Source organism: Diaphorina citri, unplaced genomic scaffold (genome assembly GCF_000475195.1).
Source record: "Diaphorina citri unplaced genomic scaffold, Diaci psyllid genome assembly version 1.1 scaffold2427, whole genome shotgun sequence".
Lineage (NCBI taxonomy): Eukaryota > Metazoa > Arthropoda > Insecta > Hemiptera > Psyllidae > Diaphorina > Diaphorina citri.
This window is the reverse complement of record NW_007379850.1, coordinates 15,126-35,330: the sequence shown is the minus strand read 5'-3', so window position 1 is coordinate 35,330 and position 20,205 is coordinate 15,126. Positions and strand designations below refer to the sequence as shown.

The 20,205-nt window shown below is 39.6% G+C and overlaps 1 protein-coding gene across 1 annotated transcript in view; it reads right to left on the bottom strand.

Moving 5' to 3' along the window:
* LOC103518903 (cuticle protein 7-like) overlaps nucleotides 1-19,655 on the bottom strand; it is a 24,771-nt gene extending 5,116 nt beyond the window's left edge. The window contains exons 1-2 of the mRNA XM_008483984.2: nucleotides 19,608-19,655; nucleotides 4,775-5,107 (exon numbers count right to left, since the gene is read on the bottom strand). Of these exons, the coding sequence (XP_008482206.2) occupies nucleotides 4,775-5,107; nucleotides 19,608-19,625 (351 nt within the window). The 5' untranslated portion in view covers nucleotides 19,626-19,655. The remainder of the gene's footprint in view (nucleotides 1-4,774; nucleotides 5,108-19,607) is intronic.
* Nucleotides 19,656-20,205: the final 550 nt, after the last annotated feature.

The following is a 20,205-nucleotide window of genomic DNA, read 5'->3' as shown; positions in this document are numbered from 1 at the left end:
CTTAGTTTTTGGTGAATACCTATTTACTACTTACCTATGCGTGCGAGAATTTTCGGTGAGTTAGCAAACTCGTAGGTTACATCACTCCCGAAGCATCCAACTTACAACTGGTCTATCATGTTACAAATAGCTACCTAGGTCCTAGATCAGGGATTTCCAACTTCCATGTGTAAGCGGGCCACATGCTACATACGCAGCTACTTCGCGGGCCACATACATAGGTTAGGAGGCCCGTATCCAGGATTTTCTTGGGAGCGGGGGTTGGATGCTCCATATTTTCTGAGTCCAGCCCATAGTAAAAGAGCGAAAATGAAGCCCCATGAGGCCCACCCTAAAAGCTTCGCGGACCACGAAAATAGTCTGGCTGGCGGGCCATACGTGGCCTGTGGGCCGCTAGTTGGAAATTGCTGTCCTAGATCACAAGTTGTACGAAATGTTAGCCTAGCATTGTTGTTTGATAAGCTTGTTTTGTGCAATCTTGTTTATTAATTGTAATAAATTAATGAAATTACTAGTGCGTGTCGTCTTTAGGTTTCAATGTTGTCATACAGATAGCTATCTGGTAATCTGGTTAGTGCGTGGCTTACTGATAGTGGTTGTACCTTCTGGCCACAGCTCATGTAGTATTGCAACAGACATACTGTCCTCTGGACTTTCTGGACTGAGGACTGTTCTAGAAGAAACTTACCCACCAGTCTAGTTAGCTCGGAAGGGGTAGCACGCCTGCTTTATATAAGCGATCATTGCAGTATTGCAACAGACATACTGTCCTCTGGACTTTGTGGACTGAGGACTCTTCTAGAGAGAAGTTAACGAGCCTAGGAAGGTTGGAAGGTAGCGCGTCTGATTCGTAATGCCCACCACTTACGCTCAGATTGTCTGACAGAACGCGGTCTCACAGACCAGGGTCTGTCAGACAGCTGGGCTTTGTGGACTGAGGACTGTTCTAGAAGGAACTTACCCACCAGTCTAGTTAGCTCGGAAGGGGTAGCACGCCTGCTTTATAAGTGATCATTGCAGTATTGCAACAGACATACTGTCCTCTGGACTTTCTGGACTGAGGACTGTTCTAGAAGGAACTTACCCACCAGTCTAGTTAGCTCGGAAGGGGTAGCACGCCTGCTTTATAAGCGATCATTGCAGTATTGCAACAGACATACTGTCCTCTGGACTTTGTGGACTGAGGACTCTTCTAGAGAGAAGTTAACGAGCCTAGGAAGGTTGGAAGGTAGCGCGTCTGATTCGTAATGCCCACCACTTACGCTCAGATTGTCTGACAGAACGCGGTCTCACAGACCTGGGTCTGTCAGACAGTCGGAATGTGTATGGCGGACAGAGCTCAAGACCACGGTCTGAGAGACCACGGTCTGAAGCTTTTCTCGCCACACACGTTCCAAATCAGTGTGAGTGGCTGGCATTCGCGCTACGTTAGATTTCCGCCCGGGACGAACTTTGTCCTAAACAGACAAGGCTCGTTCTCGGAACGGTTGTCTTTTCCCTATTCTGCCCTCCTTCTCTCTTCGATTCTACGGGCATCCCTTGAGTAACCATTTCCCACCAAAATCTTGCAAGTGCTGCGAAATTGGCCGGATTTCTTCTTCTTTTTTTCTTCTTCTTCTTTTTAATTACCTACGTCTATTAAGATCGAGTGAAGTAAGTGCTCATTGGTCCATCGACAACATAATGATGGCTAAGTGAGGAAGTAGGTGGTTATCTCAAGTAAATACTCGTACACGATAGACAGTTTTCGCATTAGGTCGGAATAGTAATAGTTCAGTTCAGGAAAAGTAACAGTTCAGTTCAGGAATAGTAAAAGTTCAGTTCAGGAATAGTAACAGTTCAGTTTGTTTGATCGGGGTAGGGGTTTAAGGTCACTATATGACTGCTACCGTTTTTAGGGACGGATGGCTGGCATTCGCGCTACGTTAGATTTCCGCCCGGGACGAACTTTGTCCTAAACAGACAAGGCTCGTTCTCGGAACGGTTGTCTTTTTCCTATCCTGGCCTCCTGTTCTCTTCGATTGCTACGGGCATCCGTTGAGAAACCATTTCCCACCAAAATCTTGCAAGTGCTGCGAAATTGGCCGGATTTCTTCTTCTTCTTCTTCTTCTTCTTCTTCTTCTTCTTCTTCTTCTTTTTAATTACCTACGTCTATTAAGATCGAGTGAAGTAATTGCTCATTGGTCCATCGACAACATAATGATGGCTAAGTGAGGAAGTAGGTGGTTATCTCAAGTAAATAGGTAAATACACGATAGATAGTTTTCGCATTAGGTCGGAATAGTAACAGTTCAGTTCAGGAATAGTAACAGTTCAATTCAGGAATAGTAACAGTTCAGTTCAGGAATAGTAACAGTTCAGTTCAGGAATAGTAACAGTTCAGTTCAGGATAGTAACAGTTCAGTTTGTTTGATCGGGGTAGGGGTTTAAGGTCACTATATGACTGCTACCGTTTTTAGGGACGGGGGTTTTACCCTTCATTTAGCGCCAAGCTAAACGCCTACCCCACAGAAACCTGGCCAGTCTGAGTGGGTAAAAGCCAGGAGCACGCGATTACCCAGATGGTCCGGAACTCCGGCACCATCCAACCACACAATCGTTCCTTCTGTGATCTATCCGATCTATTGGGAACTTATATCTAATCCTTATGGCTTTAATCGGTCTACTTATCGGGATATGATTCAATACTATTCTTGTTTTATAAGGAGAGAAAAAATCGATGACATTTAGAGCGTCTTAGATTTTTTTTTTTAGGAGGTTTGATGGGAACTGTAACTGCTATGGTCTTATCGTCCCGAAATCGAAGAGAGAAGGAAGACAGGATAGGAGAAAGCCAGCCGTTCCGTAACTGTACTTTTTTAAGCGAATGCAAATATCAAGTTTTTTTTTAAAGAGGTTTGACAGAGGGAACTGTGACTGCTAGAGAAATCGAAGAGAGAAGGAAGACAGGATAGGAGAAAGCCAGCCGTTCCGAGAACGAACATTATCCCATCAGGATAAAATCGAAGAGAGAAGGAAGACAGGATAGGAGAAAGCCAGCCGTTCCGAGAACGAACATTATCCCATCAGGATAAAATCCCCCGGGCGGGAATCGAACCCGCGGCCTAGCGCTTACGAGGCAGACGCACTACCAACTAAGCTAACTAGGCTGGCGCGTCTTAGATAACAAAGCCAGGAGCACGCGATTACCCAGATGGTCCGGAACTCTGGCCCCATCCAACCACACAATCGTTCCTTCTGTGATCTATCCGATCTGTTGGAAACTTATATCTAATCCTTATGGCTTAAATCGGTCTACTTATCGGGATATAATTCAATACTATTCTTGTTTTATAAGGGGAGAAAAAAAAAATCTGGTGTGAACATCACACGACTTTCCTTATCCTATTGAATGATGTTTTTTTGAGTGTTCTTTTACCCTAATTTTTACAATATCTCTAACCGTTTTGTCGCTATAGCAAAAACCGCCAAAAAACGGTCGAAATCTGTCCAAAAGCGGTCAAAATACCGCCAAACGCAGCACCTATCTCAACCAAACGTTTTGTGTTGTATCCTTGTCACATTTGTGAACTACATACCAAATTTCAAGTCTCTAGCAAATTATTTTTGATTTCGTAATTTTTTGAAGCATTCTATCAAATAATCGACAGAAATAGGAGACTTTTTGAAAATCGAGGTTGTCTACGATTACAAATTTTTGTCGATGGTGGGATTCGAACCCGGGACCTTCTGCATGGCAAGCAAGCGCGTTACCACTGGACCAACCGTGATCCGTCATGATATTTGATATTCCATGACGGTAAGTAGATACAACCAACTTATACGTCTTAAACCTAGAAGTAATTCACATAGATATCCATTCACATACCTAGAGCTAATTCGACCTTACAATTCACAATTTTGAGGAATTTAAGTACCGATAAAATTCAGGTATGTAGGTTGATCGTGTTTGAACCTCCTACTACAATAGGTTTTTGTTTGGCACATCAGGTATATGTAGGTAGGTACATAGGTAAGTTGTTAATGCCTAATCTTTTGTAAGTAGGAGAAGGTAGTAAATTTATTGAGACGTATTTTAGAAACGGTATTTGCTCGGCAGAAGATGCTCTTATTTTACAAGCTATCCTCACTATGTAAATATTTGGTTTCAGGCTTAAGCATATTTTTCTTTAAGCCAAAAGCCGAATTCACATAGTGAGGTATCTCATAAGCTTACTCAAACATACTATTTTTCGCGGCATGTCACCGAAAAACCGAGTGAACATTTATTTAAATTTATTAGATATGAGCTGTGTCCACACATAGTCGATGGTCGTCGATCCACGAGGTGACACTATGTTGTCGAGGCAGTGTGGATGGTTCAGTCGACATCGATCGACGATGTATGGATGCAGATTAAAATCAATTTTGACTGACAACCACACATAGTCGATGGTCGTCGATCCACGAGGTGACACTATGTTGTCGAGGCAGTGTGGATGGTTCAGTCGACATCGATCGACGATGAATGGATGCAGATTAAAATCAATTTTGACTGACATAAGTATTTCCTTGATTTTCATTGGTGGAGGCGCCAAAACCCCGTACTTTTTCCTTTTTTTCACACTTCCAAAATAGTATGAAAAATTAATTATTTGGTGGAGATCCAGAGTTTAAGAAACCCCCAAAGCGTGCAAAATAAACAAGAGGCGAAGTCGGTGTTTTATACAAAATGAGGCAGTTTTATTTTACACATTAGGGTACAGGAGAGGAAGAGGAGATGGTGGGGTATCAGTAATGAGAGTAGTGAGGGGCATGGACGGGTTTTCGGTCGACGACAGCGTTGAATCCGTTGTGGTGGTCAGCGGTGTACTTGACGGTTCTCAGAGTACCGTCGGGTTCGACCAGGGAGTAGGAACCGTGGACGACGTCGCCGTCGCGAGACTCGTGTTGAGAGTGGACGTCACCGGTGTGTGGGTCGTGGACAGCATAGCCGTAGTTGTAATGGGGGTGGTGGTCGGGGTAGTGCTCCTCGTAGTGGGGGGCTGCGTGATGCACTGGGGCGTAGTGCGGGTAGTAGGCGGGATACGCCATGGCGAAACCCACGCAGGCCAGGGAGAACAGAAGCTGCGAACAGAGAAGGTGGATGAGTGAGAGGATTGAAGAAAAACTAGGTTTCTATGTCATTTAATTACACGAAAGCCTGGTATACATTCTACGCTTTGTAGATTATAATGTCCAAGTTAAATTTTACTTTCGGAATTTTCCCTCTTTTTCCTGTATTGTAGTACAGGCGCTATCATGTCAAATGAGGGGGGACGAGCTTCAGAAAAGGGGAAATTATGAAAGGAAAAAAGGCTCTCCTCGTCCCTCTGAGTTGGGCAACAAGTTGGAAACTTGAACCCAACTTCACGTCGAAGTTGGTGAAATCATGCCGCACGCAAGTAAGATCTTTCCCCTCCAAGACAAAAATTGCCCAACCCAGTTGGTCTCTGTGTTAGAGAAGTTCTGAACAGAATTATGAAAGGAAAAGAGGCTCTCCTCGTCCCTCTGAGTTGGGCAACAAGTTGGAAACTTGAACCCAACTTCACGTCGAAGTTGGTGAAAACATGCCGCACGCAAGTAAGATCTTTCCCCTCCAAGTCAAAAGTTGCCCAACCCAGTTGGTCTCTGTGTTAGAGAAGTTCTGAACAGGAGACGCTATCAACAGATCAGTATGTGTTTCAACAGATAGAAATATGTTCACAAGAATACCACATCTAGTTATCTCACAAGCCTCACAATTCACAAAATCCAGGAGTCAATACAATGCAACACAAAACATTCTAACATCCCATTATGTACACGCTTCCTCTTGCATTCTCACAACTTGTTAGGCAGTAAAAGTCCATGATGTGCAAATCCGTATGGAATAACTCTGAATACCTAGCCGCCAATACAAAAGGTAAAGAAGATGTGTTCAAGATGAATGCGGAAACCTTAACCCTTGGTTAGCATAGTTAGCTTCACAGAGGAATTAAATTTGTTGTTGTAGTGGTGTAGCTGCACCGAAGGGGGTTGGTGTTGGTGGTCTCTAGCCAAGATTACTTGGCCCGTCCCGAACCGCAGTCAACCATCATGAGGACCTGTGCTTTTCCTTTGAAGCATGATAAACCCTTTGTAACCTCCATCTAGCCAGGCTGGTTAGGGTTTGGCTTTGAAGTCACCCAGTCACCTATTTGATTTACATAGGCCAATATTTCACTCTGGATTCCCTGAAAACTCTCTTTGGTAAGATCGGGCATAAAGGAACTTCATCTGGATACAGATTGATTGGTTTTCAATCCAAGAAACCAATAAGACCTAGCAATACCTATATACTATTAATCAGCTTCTATAATTAAACCACATGAGCTGTAGGCATAGGTTAAGGTAGATATTATAGTTCTCTGGTTTGTGGTATTCAAACATTTTAAAACAGACACTATCCAAAGTCTAGGCTTACCATAGGTATAAAGAAGAAAAAATCATAGGCGATATTGTTTCTTCATTAACGAAAGTAGGCTAAAAATTACCATTACTGCTTGTTGTGTGTATTTTGGACCATTCCTCAATCAGGTATGCGTTCGATTTTACTTGTGTAACTTTGTGTGAGGATTTTAGGTTAACACGTAATTTGGGTTGCTGTGCTCCTATTGTTTGTAGATTATGAGATTACTGTTAGTCCCAGTTAGGTGAGATAAAGTTAATGAATATATAGGTATTTGTTATAGTTGTTTGCCCGTTGTAATAGTGGCAATGTCCGAAGTTGGTGAAATTTATGGTTTTTAGTTTCCTCTCCTTCTTCTCCTCCTCTTAGGTCCTCTTCTTCTTCTTTTTCTTTTTATTTATTTACCTACTTGACGAAACAAGGACCAGACTTCGCCGAATTGGTCAGGTCTTCTTCTTCTTCTCCTCTTCCTCTTTTTAGGTCTTCCTTTTCTACTTCCTTTTAATCCGGGTATTACCTAGCTTTTCTGCAGATATCAGATCGGACGTCTACGTCTCCTAAATGGGAATGTCTCTTCTTGTTCATCTGATCGGCCATGGAGGTTGCTGTTACTTCTCCTTTTTCTTCCTCTCCCCTTCAGGTATTCAGACGGGGTTCCCTAGTTAAGGTGCATGATTGTGTTTGCTGACATTTGGTTTTGGCTACAAATATTTTACGAGTGGATGCCCTTCGCACTATTTCTTTAGAAAAGGAAATTTCAGACTGGTATTGAACACAAAGTCCCTCAGCCAGACTAAGCTGGTCTACTCCCTGTTTAAAGTCTCCCATCCAGACTAAGCTGCTCTACCTACTCCCTGTTTAAAGTCCCCCCCCAAGCCAGACTAAGCTGGTCTACTCCCTGTTTAAAGTCTCCCATCCAGACTAAGCTGCTCTACTCCCTGTTTTATTTCCAGTTTCAATAAGTCCACAAAGAGAAGCATGCCATTGATTGCCACCAGTTTTAATTGCAGTTATTGGTGTGGTAAGCAAGCAACTAAAGCAACACACGTCTGCTGATTTGCTGAAATAATCTACTAGATTCAGTGGATTCTCTGACACCTCATTATTCATCCTTGGATGCCCATGAGTTGCCATGACTGTCAACAATGATGCGAAACCCCGATTGCAAATGCAGAATTCTCGAACATGATCGTAATTAATACTGTAGTGGTGTGGAGTGAGATTTCCAAAAGGGGAATCGATTCCCGCCCGAGTCGAACTTAAAAAAAAGAAAAGAAAAAGATGAGTGTTTCATCGCCGTTTTTATTTCGTAGCAATGAAACAACTGCTACTTTCAACAAATAAGTTTCGTTCTCGGAACGGCTGGCTTTCTTCTATCCTGTTTACCCTCTTTCTTCGATCTTTAAAAATAGAGGAGAGAGAGAGAGGGAGGGAGAGGGAGAAAGAGAGAGAGAAAGAGAGAGAGAGAGAGAGAGAGAGAGAGAGAGAGAGAGAGAGAGAGAGGCTGTAGATCCGGTCGTTATTGGATGAAGTGTGTAGTTTTTTACAGGAGTAATTAGCAGATTGTTTTCAAGTAATGTAGGTAGGTATATATGTATCACTATTTGGTGTAATCTATTTTTGGAAGTAATATAGGTGCCTATTTGGTGTACCTGTTCGATGATCCATTGCGAAACCCCGATTGCAAATGCAGAATTCTCGAACATGATCGTAATTAATACTGTAGTGGTGTGGAGTGAGATTTCCAAAAGGGGAAGCTTTGTTGCAAGTGCTTGGTCGCGGGTTCGATTCCCGCCCGAGTCGAACTTAAAAAAAAGAAAAGAAAAAGAAGAGTGTTTCATCGCCGTTTTTATTTCGTAGCAATGAAACAACTGCTACATTATCCTCAACAAATAAGGTTCGTTCTCTGAACGGTTGGCTTTCTCCTATCCTGTTTACCCTCTTTCTTCGATCTTTAATTAACTAAGATAGAAAGATAGTGATAATTTGATAAAAGATAAAATAGACATGGGAGTTTTGACATCTCCACTAATTTTCAAGAACCATGTCACGAAGCTTTCAACGCATTTCCGAACTTTGCCTTCTATGCCAGTCTGAAATAGGACACGTATTAGGGTTTTGGTATTTCCACCAAACAAGGGATTTTATCATACTTATTTTGGAGGTATTGGCATCTCCACTAAATAATTAATATTTTCATACTATTTTAGAAGTGTGAAAAAAGGAAAAAGTATTACGTTTTGGCGCCTCCACCAATGAAAATCAAGGAAATAATAATATTACCTAAGATGTTATTCCAAATTGATATGAAGGCACTAGGTAGGTATGTTTGATGTGTTTTTAAAATCCTATTCAACACTGTCAGCTTATTAAGACAGTTGGGGTTGAGGCATCTCCACCAGCAATAATAATTTATAAAGGAACCAAGTATGTAATTCACCTTATGCTTAAACTGTTCATGTTAAGTTGAGAACAAATTGCCTGTATTGTGTGTAAAGACTACTTGATCAGACTGCATGGTGTCTGGGATATGATTATAAAACATAAATATTTGAATCACTGTCAGTGGTTTAGAGCACAATTCTTACTCAAAAATCGTAGAAAGGAAAGAGGTTCAATAGAGGGAACTGATAACAACGACAGTCTTTTCGTCCCGAAATTGAAGAGAGAAGGGGGACAGGATAGAAGAGAGCCAGCCGTTCCGAGAACGAACCTTCTCTGTGTAGGATATTGTTCGTCCCAGGCGGGAATCGAAGAGCGGAGATATATTTTCCCCCCTTATGTACTGAAGAATTACTCCAAATCTCAATAAAATTGGGCCCATTGTTCGAAAGTCAAGCTCGAAATAAACAATAAACTTAATAAACTCAACGGGTATTCGTCGAATTAAAACTTACAACTCATTTCATTCACTCACTGAGAGTAAGTATCAATATTCATGTTTTAAAACAAACAGCAAATATAGTAGGTATTAGGTACATAGAACAACCGATCTGCAAGAACATGCCCTGCGGTAGTTCAGGACAAAGTTGATACCTTTTTTTTATGAATGAGCTATTTTATGAATGGAAGAATAATGACTTTGTATTCCATTCAATGAATACTACTATGCTACTACGTGATAGTAAAACGACTTGTAAGTTGTAAGTTACTTCCTCCGTGACCATTGGACTCATGGAAAAAGCATTGAGCAAAAATTACGTCTGTACGCCACTCATGCTCAGACCGCGGCTTCACAGATCTAGACCTGTCAGACCGTCTGAGGGCATTATGTAGGTACCTACCAGGAGGAGCTATAAATGTCCTTGAGTATACGTAGTAGTCTCCTCTAGTAATCAAATCCTAAACACTTGAGTGCTAGTAATCAAGTCGTTTCAAAGTTCGTACACCGAGTGATTACGCCTACTAAAGCTGTGAGATATCTTGCTCTTTATTATACCCTCAGGTACGTACTTGACTACTTAATTATTATTATTATCTTGACTACTTAATTATTATTATTATTATCTTGACTACTTAATTACTATTATTATCTGGACTACTTAATTATTATTATCATCTTGACTACTTAATTATTATTATCAAGTGCTGTAACTCTCAAAGAGTAAATAGCAGTTGAACTTCAAAGTCATGAACGAGTAAGTTCTTGATTGAAAAGCACCTCTCGAGAAAATGGCGGGTATGTGTAGGTGTACGGGAAAATAATTCATGAATCCATCAAGTGAGATATAATATGTATGCCTTATTTATAATATGCCTTTTTTTTATTATTTTTTTTTAAAATTTAAACAGGTCTTGATTATTGTTCCATAAAATGTAATGTTATTACCAATCAAATATATAAGACCTTGTTTAGACTGCGAGAGTAAAGGGACTTTTCAGTCCTATGCTGGTAGTATAAACAAGGTATATTCTATTCTATTCTTATTTATTCTAATGCCTAAGTCTGAACTGGACGAACTTTTTCAAGATCCAATTTCATCAAAAGAAAGGGCTTAAAGACTGCTATCGAACCAGTACTACTACTATGCTACTACGTGATAGTAAAACGACTTGTAAGTTGCTTCCTCCGTGACCATTGGACTCATAGAAAAAGCATTGAGCAAAAATTACGTATGTACGCCACTCATGCTCAGACCGCGGCTTCACAGATCTAGGACTGTCAGACCGTCTGAGGGCATTATGTAGGTACCTACAGGAGGAGCTATAAATGTCCTTGAGTAGTAGTCTCCTCTAGTAATCAAATTCTAAACACTTGAGTGCTAGTAATCAAGTCGTTTCAAAGTTGATACACCGAGTGATTACGCCTACTAAAGCTGTGAGATATCTTGCTCTTTATTATACCATCAGGTACGTACTTGACTACTTAATTATTATTATGTTGACTACTAAATTATTATTATCTTGACTACTTGATTATTATTATCAAGTGCTGTAACTCTCAAAGAGTAAATAGCAGTTGAACTTCAAAGTCATGAACGAGTAAGTTCTTGATTGAAAGGCACCCCTTGAGAAACATGGCGCGGGTATATGTGTACGGGAAAATAAATCCATCAAGTGAGATATAATATGTATGCCTTATTTATAATATGCCTTATTTATATACCTAGTGTCGGCAAAGACTAAAAAAAGTCCCATTGTGTCAAAAATAAGAAAAAAACTCAAGTTAGCTTGGAGGGCAGCGCGGCGTCTGCCTTGTAAGCGCTAGGTCCCGGTATGATTCCCGGCCGGGGCGGATTTTATCCTAAACGGACCTCCAGAGTCAACCATAACACCACTGAGGTTGGTATTACACCTCCAAAGTTTCAAACACAACACCCTATAATCAAAACCCCGATGTTGCAAGTTGTATCGTGTAACAGTCGGTTGCACGTCAGTAGCAGCGGGTGAGAGAAAGTCGTGCAGCAAGTTCCCAGCAAGTTTTTCACGAGAGAGCAAGTTCTATTGTTGTACGTTATTTCCATTAGGTTGCCTAATGGTGTTTTCATTGCACGTTTTTCATGTGATGACCAAGTGAAGGTTAGCGAAAACTTGGGAATTGATGGAGAAGAAGTAAACAAACGATTGCAATCTTAAGGCTTACAGGGTTGGAGGAAAGACTGCGCTCTGGAAATGATCCAGGATAGACTATGTAGGTATATTGAATTAGTTAAATTAGTAACAAAGGTTTCTCTTCGCTAAAAGCTTTGTTATTTGACCCTGAATCGTGCCTTAAAAATCCCATTAAACTCACGGTATGCATTTCTTTAGTTTCTTGCTTACAGGGTTGGAGGAAAGACTGCGCTCTGGAAATGATCCAGGATAGACTATTAGACTATGTAGGTATATTGAATTAGTTAAATTAGCAACATTCTCTTCGCTAAAAGCTTTGTTATTTGTTATGCGACCCTGATTCGTGCCTTAAAAGTCCCATTAAACTCCCGGTATGCATTTCTTTAGTTTCTTAGTATTGTTTTGCGCTGTCGCGGTTGGGTGAAAGAAGGTTATGAACAATGCATTACCATCCACCAAAATATTCACTCAGTCCACAAAAAGAAAAATAAACACATTTAATCTTTTTCCTAATAGGGCAGATAGGCTTATTGTTTCCCAAATTCCATGCACAAAAGATACGTGGTGGTTGTCAAAGTTACTACAAAGTGTCTCTGAATTTGGGAAAACAATCTACTGCTACTCCCAAAAACTTGTTACTCCACAACCTCAAAACAACCAATTTTAATTTGAACCCTGTATTTTTCAACACAAATGGGAAAAAGAACTGCTCAGTCAATCAATTGTTACAAAGACCGAGGGAATCAGTTCTGTTGGTCAATGTTAACCTAAGGTCCCACCAATGACGTAATGAAGTCGGTGTGAAAACTAAATCCGAGGTTTCAGGCAGTTGTCAAAGTTACTACAAAGTGTCTCTGAATTTGGGAAAACAATCTACTGCTACTCCCCAAAAACTTGTTACTCCACAACCTCAAATCAACCAATTTTAATTTGAACCCTGTATTTTTCAAACAAATGGGAAAAAGAACTGCTCAGTCAATCAGTTGTTACAAAGACCGAGGGAATCAGTTCTGTTGGTCAATGTTAACCTAAGGTCCCACCAATGACGTAATGGAGTCGGTGTGAAAACTAAATCCGAGGTTTCAGGTTTATTCTTTTGTAAGTTTCTTTTGTTCTCAAGAAGGTCGTCGATGATTGTTCTTCTGAAATCTTCTGTAAGATCAGGAGATTCAGTAGTCGAATGGCCTTTAACTGATCGAGGACAATTTTAGAGGATCAGAGATGATTATCAGGAGATAGTCACATGGTTCAATCCAGCCCAAGAGGTTTTGATAGGGTGAACTGTAACCTGCTGAGGTCTTATCGTCCCCATAGGTATAAAGAAGAAAAAATCATAGGCGATATTGTTTCTTCATTAACGAAAGTAGGCTAAAAATTACCATTACTGCTTGTTGTGTTTGAATGAATTTTGGACCATTCCTCAATCAGGTATGCGTTACTTGTGTAACTTTGTGTGAGGATTTTAGGTTAACACGTAATTTGGGTTGCTGTGCTCCTATTGTTTGTAGATTATGTGATTATAGTCCCAGTTAGGTGAGATAAAGTTAATGAATAGGTTGTTATACTTAGTTGTGGCAATGTCCGAAGTTGGTGAAATTTATGGTTTTTAGTTTCCTCTCCTTCTTCTTCTCCTCCTCTTAGGTCCTCTTCTTCTTCTTCTTCTTCTTTTTCTTCTTCTTTTTATTTACTTATTTACTTGACGAAACAAGGACCAGACTTCGCCGAATTGGTCAGGTCTTCATCTTCTTCTCCTCTTCCTCTTTTTGGTTACCATTGGGAGTCGAGAAATCACCTAGAACCCTCCAGATTGATTTACTAGCAACTACCAACTGGATGAGTTAACGGGAACTCTTCAGATTGATTTGACTGAGACATCAATCAAGATGTTCTTCAACTATGTAGATGAGCCGCTTTAGTATGGCCAATTTGAAGTAGTTATACTTCTGCTGATGTCTAAAAGACAGGTCTGATTTCATGATTGGAAGTTCTGATTGGACTCACTTTTACACATCAATTTTACGTAATGTGATATCAGTCCTATTTTATTGCTCGAGAGAATGTCTAAAAGACAGGTCTGATTTCATGATTGGAAGTTCTGATTGGACTCACTTTTACACATCAATTTTACGTAATTTGACATCAGTCGTATTTTTATTGCTTCAGAGCAATTAAAATACGATATTAATTTGATTTTAATAGTACTAGGGCCATTTCTGAGTGTGGTAGTTATGCATTTAGCAGAAGCTCCACAAGCTATTAAGCCGGAATAACTTGATATTCTTCAGTCATAATCATAGAGAAATACTTTATTTGACTAACGAGACTCTCATTAGTGGAATCAAATAGATAGTTGTCATATATTTGATAGCAATACCGGGTCAACCCGCGACAGAGGTGGAGCAAGCCCCTAGCACTCCGTCATTTTCCAAAGTTTCTTTTGTTCTCAAGAAGGTCGTCGATGATTGTTCTTCTGAAATCTTCTGTGAGATCAGGAGATTCAGTAGTCGAATGGCCTTTAACTGATCGAGGACAAGTAAAGAGGATCAGAGATGATTATCAGGATAGTCACGTGGTTCAATCCAGCCCAAGAGGTTTTGATAGGGGGGAACTGTCGGTCTTATCGTCCAGAAATCGAAGAGAGAAGGAAGACATGATAGGATAAAGCCAGCCGTTCCGAGAACGAACATTACCCGTTCAGGGTAAATTTCACCTCGGGCGGGAATCGAACCCGCGGCCTAGCGCTTACAAGGTAGACGCAATCCCAACCAAGCTAGGCTGGCCTAAGAGTTTTTGATAGGGGGTTTAATGTCAGAATGTCACTCTATAACTACCAAGGTCTTGGGCGGGGGTTTTGCCCTCCATTCGGAGACAAGCTACCCGCCGCCTCAGATCAACTTCACCCAGCCTGAGTTTGACCGAGAAAACGCAAGCACACGATTGTCCAGATGGTCACCCATCCAGATAAAAATCACGCGCAACGTTGTTTAAACTCAGTGATCCATTGGAAAAATTCCACGGTCTTAACCACTATACTAAGATTATACTTGATCTGACATTGCTTGATAGCTTGACAGTGTATAGGACTGAATCTTGCTTTATGGTCTCTAGGTGATCACAGGGGTAATTCATTTATCTGTTACCTCATTTATACTGTCGGCTAAGACTGGTCAGTCCTCAGCCCCATAATGTTCACGCGATGATTGGATGGCATAAAATGTTACCATTGGGAGTCGAGAGATCACCTAGAACCATCTAGATTGATTTACTAGCAACTACCAACTGGATGAGTTAACGGGAACTCTTCAGATTGATTTGACTGAGACATCAACTACGGCTGCATTACCTTTAGATGGGTCAAAAACGGGCGCCAGAGGTTGTATTTCTTTACCACCTAAGGTGTAGGTACGAGTATTTTAATTTCGGGAAACTTTCGGAAACGGAACTGATGGCGTGCCATCTTGTATTTCTTATGGTTTAGTATAGAGTTATAGAGGCTCCATTTCAGTTTCCAAAATTGAACCGGTTCCGTTTTCTAAAATTTCTGAAAGAAAATTACACCTCTACCTTAATTGGAAAAACCTCCTGACGTTTTACGGCGGGAAAGCGCTGTCTTCAATAATAGTAAAGAGGATAATGAAACCGTAATGCAGTCCACTGTCCATGTCCATCATAATGCAATGATCATGAATGAAAACACCAATGACCTTGATAGTACTACAATGATAGTAATACTTGCTAGTAAGTAGCTATAATAGTAATGGGATTTCTGAAAGAAAATTACACCTCTACCTTAATTGGAAAAACCTCCTGACGTTTTACGGCGGGAAAGCGCTGTCTTCAATAATAGTAATGCAGTCCACTGTCCATGTCCATCAGAATGCAATGATCATGAATGAAAACACCAATGACCTTGATAGTACTACAATGATAGTAATACCTGCTAGTAAGTAGCTATAATAGTAATGGGTTCATTCTTCATTGTTACATCAGTTGCAGTGACGAATACGCAAATAGTTCGATGAAAAGTGAAACAGAGTTAGTCAGTTTTAGATAGCGCGGCGATTGCAGTTCCTTAAGGTTCACTGAAGATAAGCAATGTTGCGCGTGGTTGGTATCTGGATTGGTGACCATCTAGGCGAACACCTGCTGCTCCGCCAGCCTAGTTAGCTTGGAAGGTAGTACGTCTGCCTTGTAAGCGCTAGGTCGCGGGTTCGATTTCCGGCCGGGGGATTTTATCCTAAACGGATAGGGTTCGTTCTCTGAACGGATGGCTTTCTCCTATCCTGTCTTCCTTCTCTTCGATTTCAGGACGATAAGACTTTAGCAGTTACAGTTCCCTCTATCAAACCTCTTGAAAAAAAGTAACCAATGCCATCAATGCCTCAATCAATGCCTCGTAGATTCGTATAAGTTTAACCCATCTTTTGGGCCAGTTGCCCTTACACCTAACACCCATATTTATGAACAAAATGCTGGCTCTTAAGTTGTGCTAAGCATAGTCTCAAGGCATTTGATTGGTCAATTTTGACTTGAGATTGATCTAAGAACGATCATTCTTGTTTATAAATACGAGTGTAAGCCTCAGAGTGGGCTTCTTGCTTATGTAGCACAAAAAGAAGAGAGAGAGAGAGAGAGAGAGAGAGAGAGACAGAGAGAGAGGCTGTAGACCCGGTTGTTATTGGATAAAGTGTGTAGGTTTTTACAGGAGTAATTAGCAGATTGTTTTCAAGTAATGTAGGTATACATACATACCTATATGTATTACTATTTGGAAGTAATGTAGGTGCCTATTTGGTGTACCTGTTCGATGATCCATGTACCTAGGATGAAGTAATCGATTTGCTACCCGTGATACCGGATTACATTATCTGGTCAAATTGAGCTAGTATGTATAGATAATTATGTACCTACATAGCACATAAGCAGTTACAATGTAAAAAAGGAAAAAGTATTGCGTTTTGGCGCCTCCACCAATGAAAATCAAGGAAATAATAATATTACCTAAGATGTTATTCCAAATTGATGTGTATGCACTAGGTAGGTATGTTTGATGTGTTTCTAAAATCCTATTCAACACTGTCAGCTTATTGAGACAGTTGGGGTTGAGGCACCTCCACCAACAATAATAATTTATAAAAGAACCAAGTACATATGTAATTCACCTCATGCTTAAACTGTTCATGTCAAGTTGAGAACAAATTGCCTGTATTGTGTGTAAAGACTACTTGATCAGACTGCATGGCGTCAGGGATATGATTGTAAAACATAAATATTTGAATCACTGTCAGTGGTTTAGAGCACAATTCTTACTCAAATATGCAAATATCGTAGAAAGGAAAGAGGTTCAATAGAGGGAACTGATAACAATGACGGTCTTATCGTCCCGAAATTGAAGAGAGAAGGGGGACAGGATAGAAGAGAGCCAGCCGTTCCGAGAACGAACCTTCCCTATTTAGGATATTGTTCGTCCCAGGCGGGAATCGAAGAGCGGAGATATATTTTCCCCCCTTATGTACTGAAAAATTACTCCAAATCTCAATAAAATTGGTCAAATTGTTCGAAAGTCATGCTCGAAATAAACAATAAACTTAATTAAGTCAACGCGTATTCGTCGAATTAAAACTTACAACTCATTTCATTCACTCACTGAGAGTAAGTATCAATATTCATTTTTTAAAACAAACAGCAAATATAGTAGGTATTAGGTACATAGAACAACCGATCTGCAAGAACATGCCCTGCGGTGGTTCAGGACAAAGTTGATACCTTTTTTTTTATGAATGAGCTATTTTATGAATGGAAGAATAATGACTTTGTATTCCATTCAATGAATACTACAACTGCTAAACAAAAATTAGAAAAATAAATGTGGCCAGGTGGGCCAATAAATGGTACGTTTTTTAGGTGGACGAATAAATGGTACACTTACCCTATCTATGATGAAATGGAGTACCTAACCAAAGGCTATATCTATAGATTATTGTGAACAGTTCTTATAGGTACCTTTGAAATAATAATTAGGACAAAGATGAGGAGTTGGAGGAGGTACCAAAAGAGTGAGAAGGGCAAAGGCAAGGGTATGTGCAGAGATTTGATGAAAAAAAGCGCACCAAAGGCTATATCTATAGATTATTGTGAACAGTTCTTATAGGTACCTTTGAAATAATAATTAGGACAAAGATGAGGAGTTGGAGGAAGTACCAAAAGAGAGAGAAGGGCAAAGGCAAGGGTATGTGCAGAGATTTGATGAAAAAAAGCGTACCTAAGTAAGACTAGAAAAAGATGTGAGTAGTAGTGGGAAAGAAGGTAAGGAAGGTAGCGATGTATCGAGAGTGAGAAAGAGAATTATGAGAAAAGGAGGGAAGGAAGGGAGGAAGAAGGTAAATAAAGAGGAAATGAAATAACAAAAGCAAAGGAAGGAGAAAATGACGAAAGAGCAAAAGTATATGAAGAAGAAAAGAACGAAAGATGCAAGAGTAAAAGCACAAGAATTTAATAAGAAGGAGAAACGAATGAAATAGAAAAAGAATAGGACAAGGGGATAAATGAAAGAGCAAGAGTAAGGGAAGTAGAGAATAACGAAAGAGCAAAAGGATAAGAAGAACAAAAGAACAACATAATAGGAAGCAGAGAATAACGAAAGAGCAAAAGTACAAGAACTTGGTAAGAAGGAGAGAAGAATGAAGGAGGAAAAGAGCAAAAGAATAGGGAGAAGAGATAAACGAAAGAGCAAAAAGAAAAGAAGAAGAAAAGAGCAAAAGGTAAAAATTAAAGAGCAAAAGTACAAGAACTTAGTAAGAAGGAGAGAAGAATGGAAGAGCAAAAGGTAAGAATGAAAGAGTAAAAGTATAAAAACTTTAGTAAGAAGGAGGGAAAAATGAAAGAGCAAAAGGTAAGAATGAAAGAGTAAAAGTATAAAAACTTAGTAAAAAGGAGAGAAGAACGAAAGAGCAAAATCACAAGACTAAGAAAAGAACAAAAGTGAAAAAGCATAGGAAGAACTTACTAAGTGAAAAGTATGTAGATGTCTATCACTCAACTACCAAAAGAAGGAGAGAAAAATGAAAGAGCAAAAGGTAAGAATGAAAGAGTAAAAGTATAAAAACTTAGTAAGAAGGAGAGAAGAACGAAAGAGCAAAATCACAAGACGAAGAAAAGAACAAAAGTGAAAAAGCATAGGAAAAGAACTTACTAAGTGAAAAGTATGTAGATGTCTATCACCCAACTACCAAATTCAACCGTCTAAAATGGGCTAAATTTAACGAAAACTTAGAGAGCATGATTATCTTGGGAAGAAAGAAAAAAGTAAAAACTACGCATAGAAAAAATGTTAAAATTACAAATAATGAAATATTGGAGGTCACTCAGAAGAAATTTGGAGGGAAAAATTCAAACTTGGGAAGTAAAATGTCATTGGACTACATGAACTTAGAGAAACTGTATGAATAATCCAAAAGATACCACTTCACAAAAGCTCTAATTAGAGCATTAGGGATTTTTCAAACACTTTGAAATGATTATTTTAACAGAGGGGTTTTCCAATTATTCCATACTTCAGCTGCTACTCCATAAAAATGTACCTAATTAAAAATTCTAAAAAATAATAGGTAGATACCAAAAACGAAAACTTACTGTGATTTTGATATCCATATTAATTTGTTTTTTGACTAAAAAAAGTATAATCTAAAAACTAAAAATACTAAAAAAAATTTAATTGAAATTTGGTTCACTTCACTCTGCTACTTCTGTTCTGGTTGAACACTCGGTAGGATAGACACTGATAACTTTTACTTTCTGGAATGGGGTATATAAACGACTTGAAGTTCTATACGGTCAGGAGGGAGGCTGGGGACCCCCACCCCAGGATTTCTGGGCGAAGACGCGTGCCTTGCACAAACTTAGAGAAACTGTATGAATAATCCAAAAGATACCACTTCACAAAAGCTCTAATTAGAGCATTAGGGATTTTTCAAACACTTTGAATTGATTATTTTAACATTTTAACAGAGGGGTTTTCCAATTGTTCCATACTTCAGCTGCTACTCGATAAAAATGTACCTAATTAAAAATTCTAAAAAATAATAGATACCAAAAACGAAAACTTACTGTGATTTTGATATCCATATTAATTTGTTTTTTGACTAAAAAAGTATAATCTAAAAACTAAAAATAATAAAAAAAAATTAATTGAAATTTGTTTGACTAAAAAAAGTATAATCTAAAAACTAAAAATACTAAAAAAAATTTAATTGAAATTTGGTTCACTTCACTCTGCTACTTCTGTTCTGGTTGAACACTCGGTAGGATAGACACTGATAACTTTTACTTTCTGGAATGGGGTATATAAACGACTTGAAGTTCTATACGGTCAGGAGGGAGGCTGGGGACCCCCACCCCAGGATTTCTGGCCGAAGACGCGTGCCTTGCACACTCCCAGTGACCTCGTCCCTTAACCGACTGTCAAGGCCGGGAACGGTGTACTTGATTGTGGTACGAGGCGGTAATTCTGTGCTGACGAACACACGAGCATTGGGTGCTTGAGTTGAACCTATAGTACTTCTTTGGAGATCGGTCTGGTTTCTTGACTGATTCTTAAATTCCTGATCTATTCTCTGTAACAATATTGTCTGTGATGCTGTATCGTTTTGGCAACCCAAACTTTGGGCAGTTTGTCAATGAATTTTATTGATTGTTTCTCTCTCTG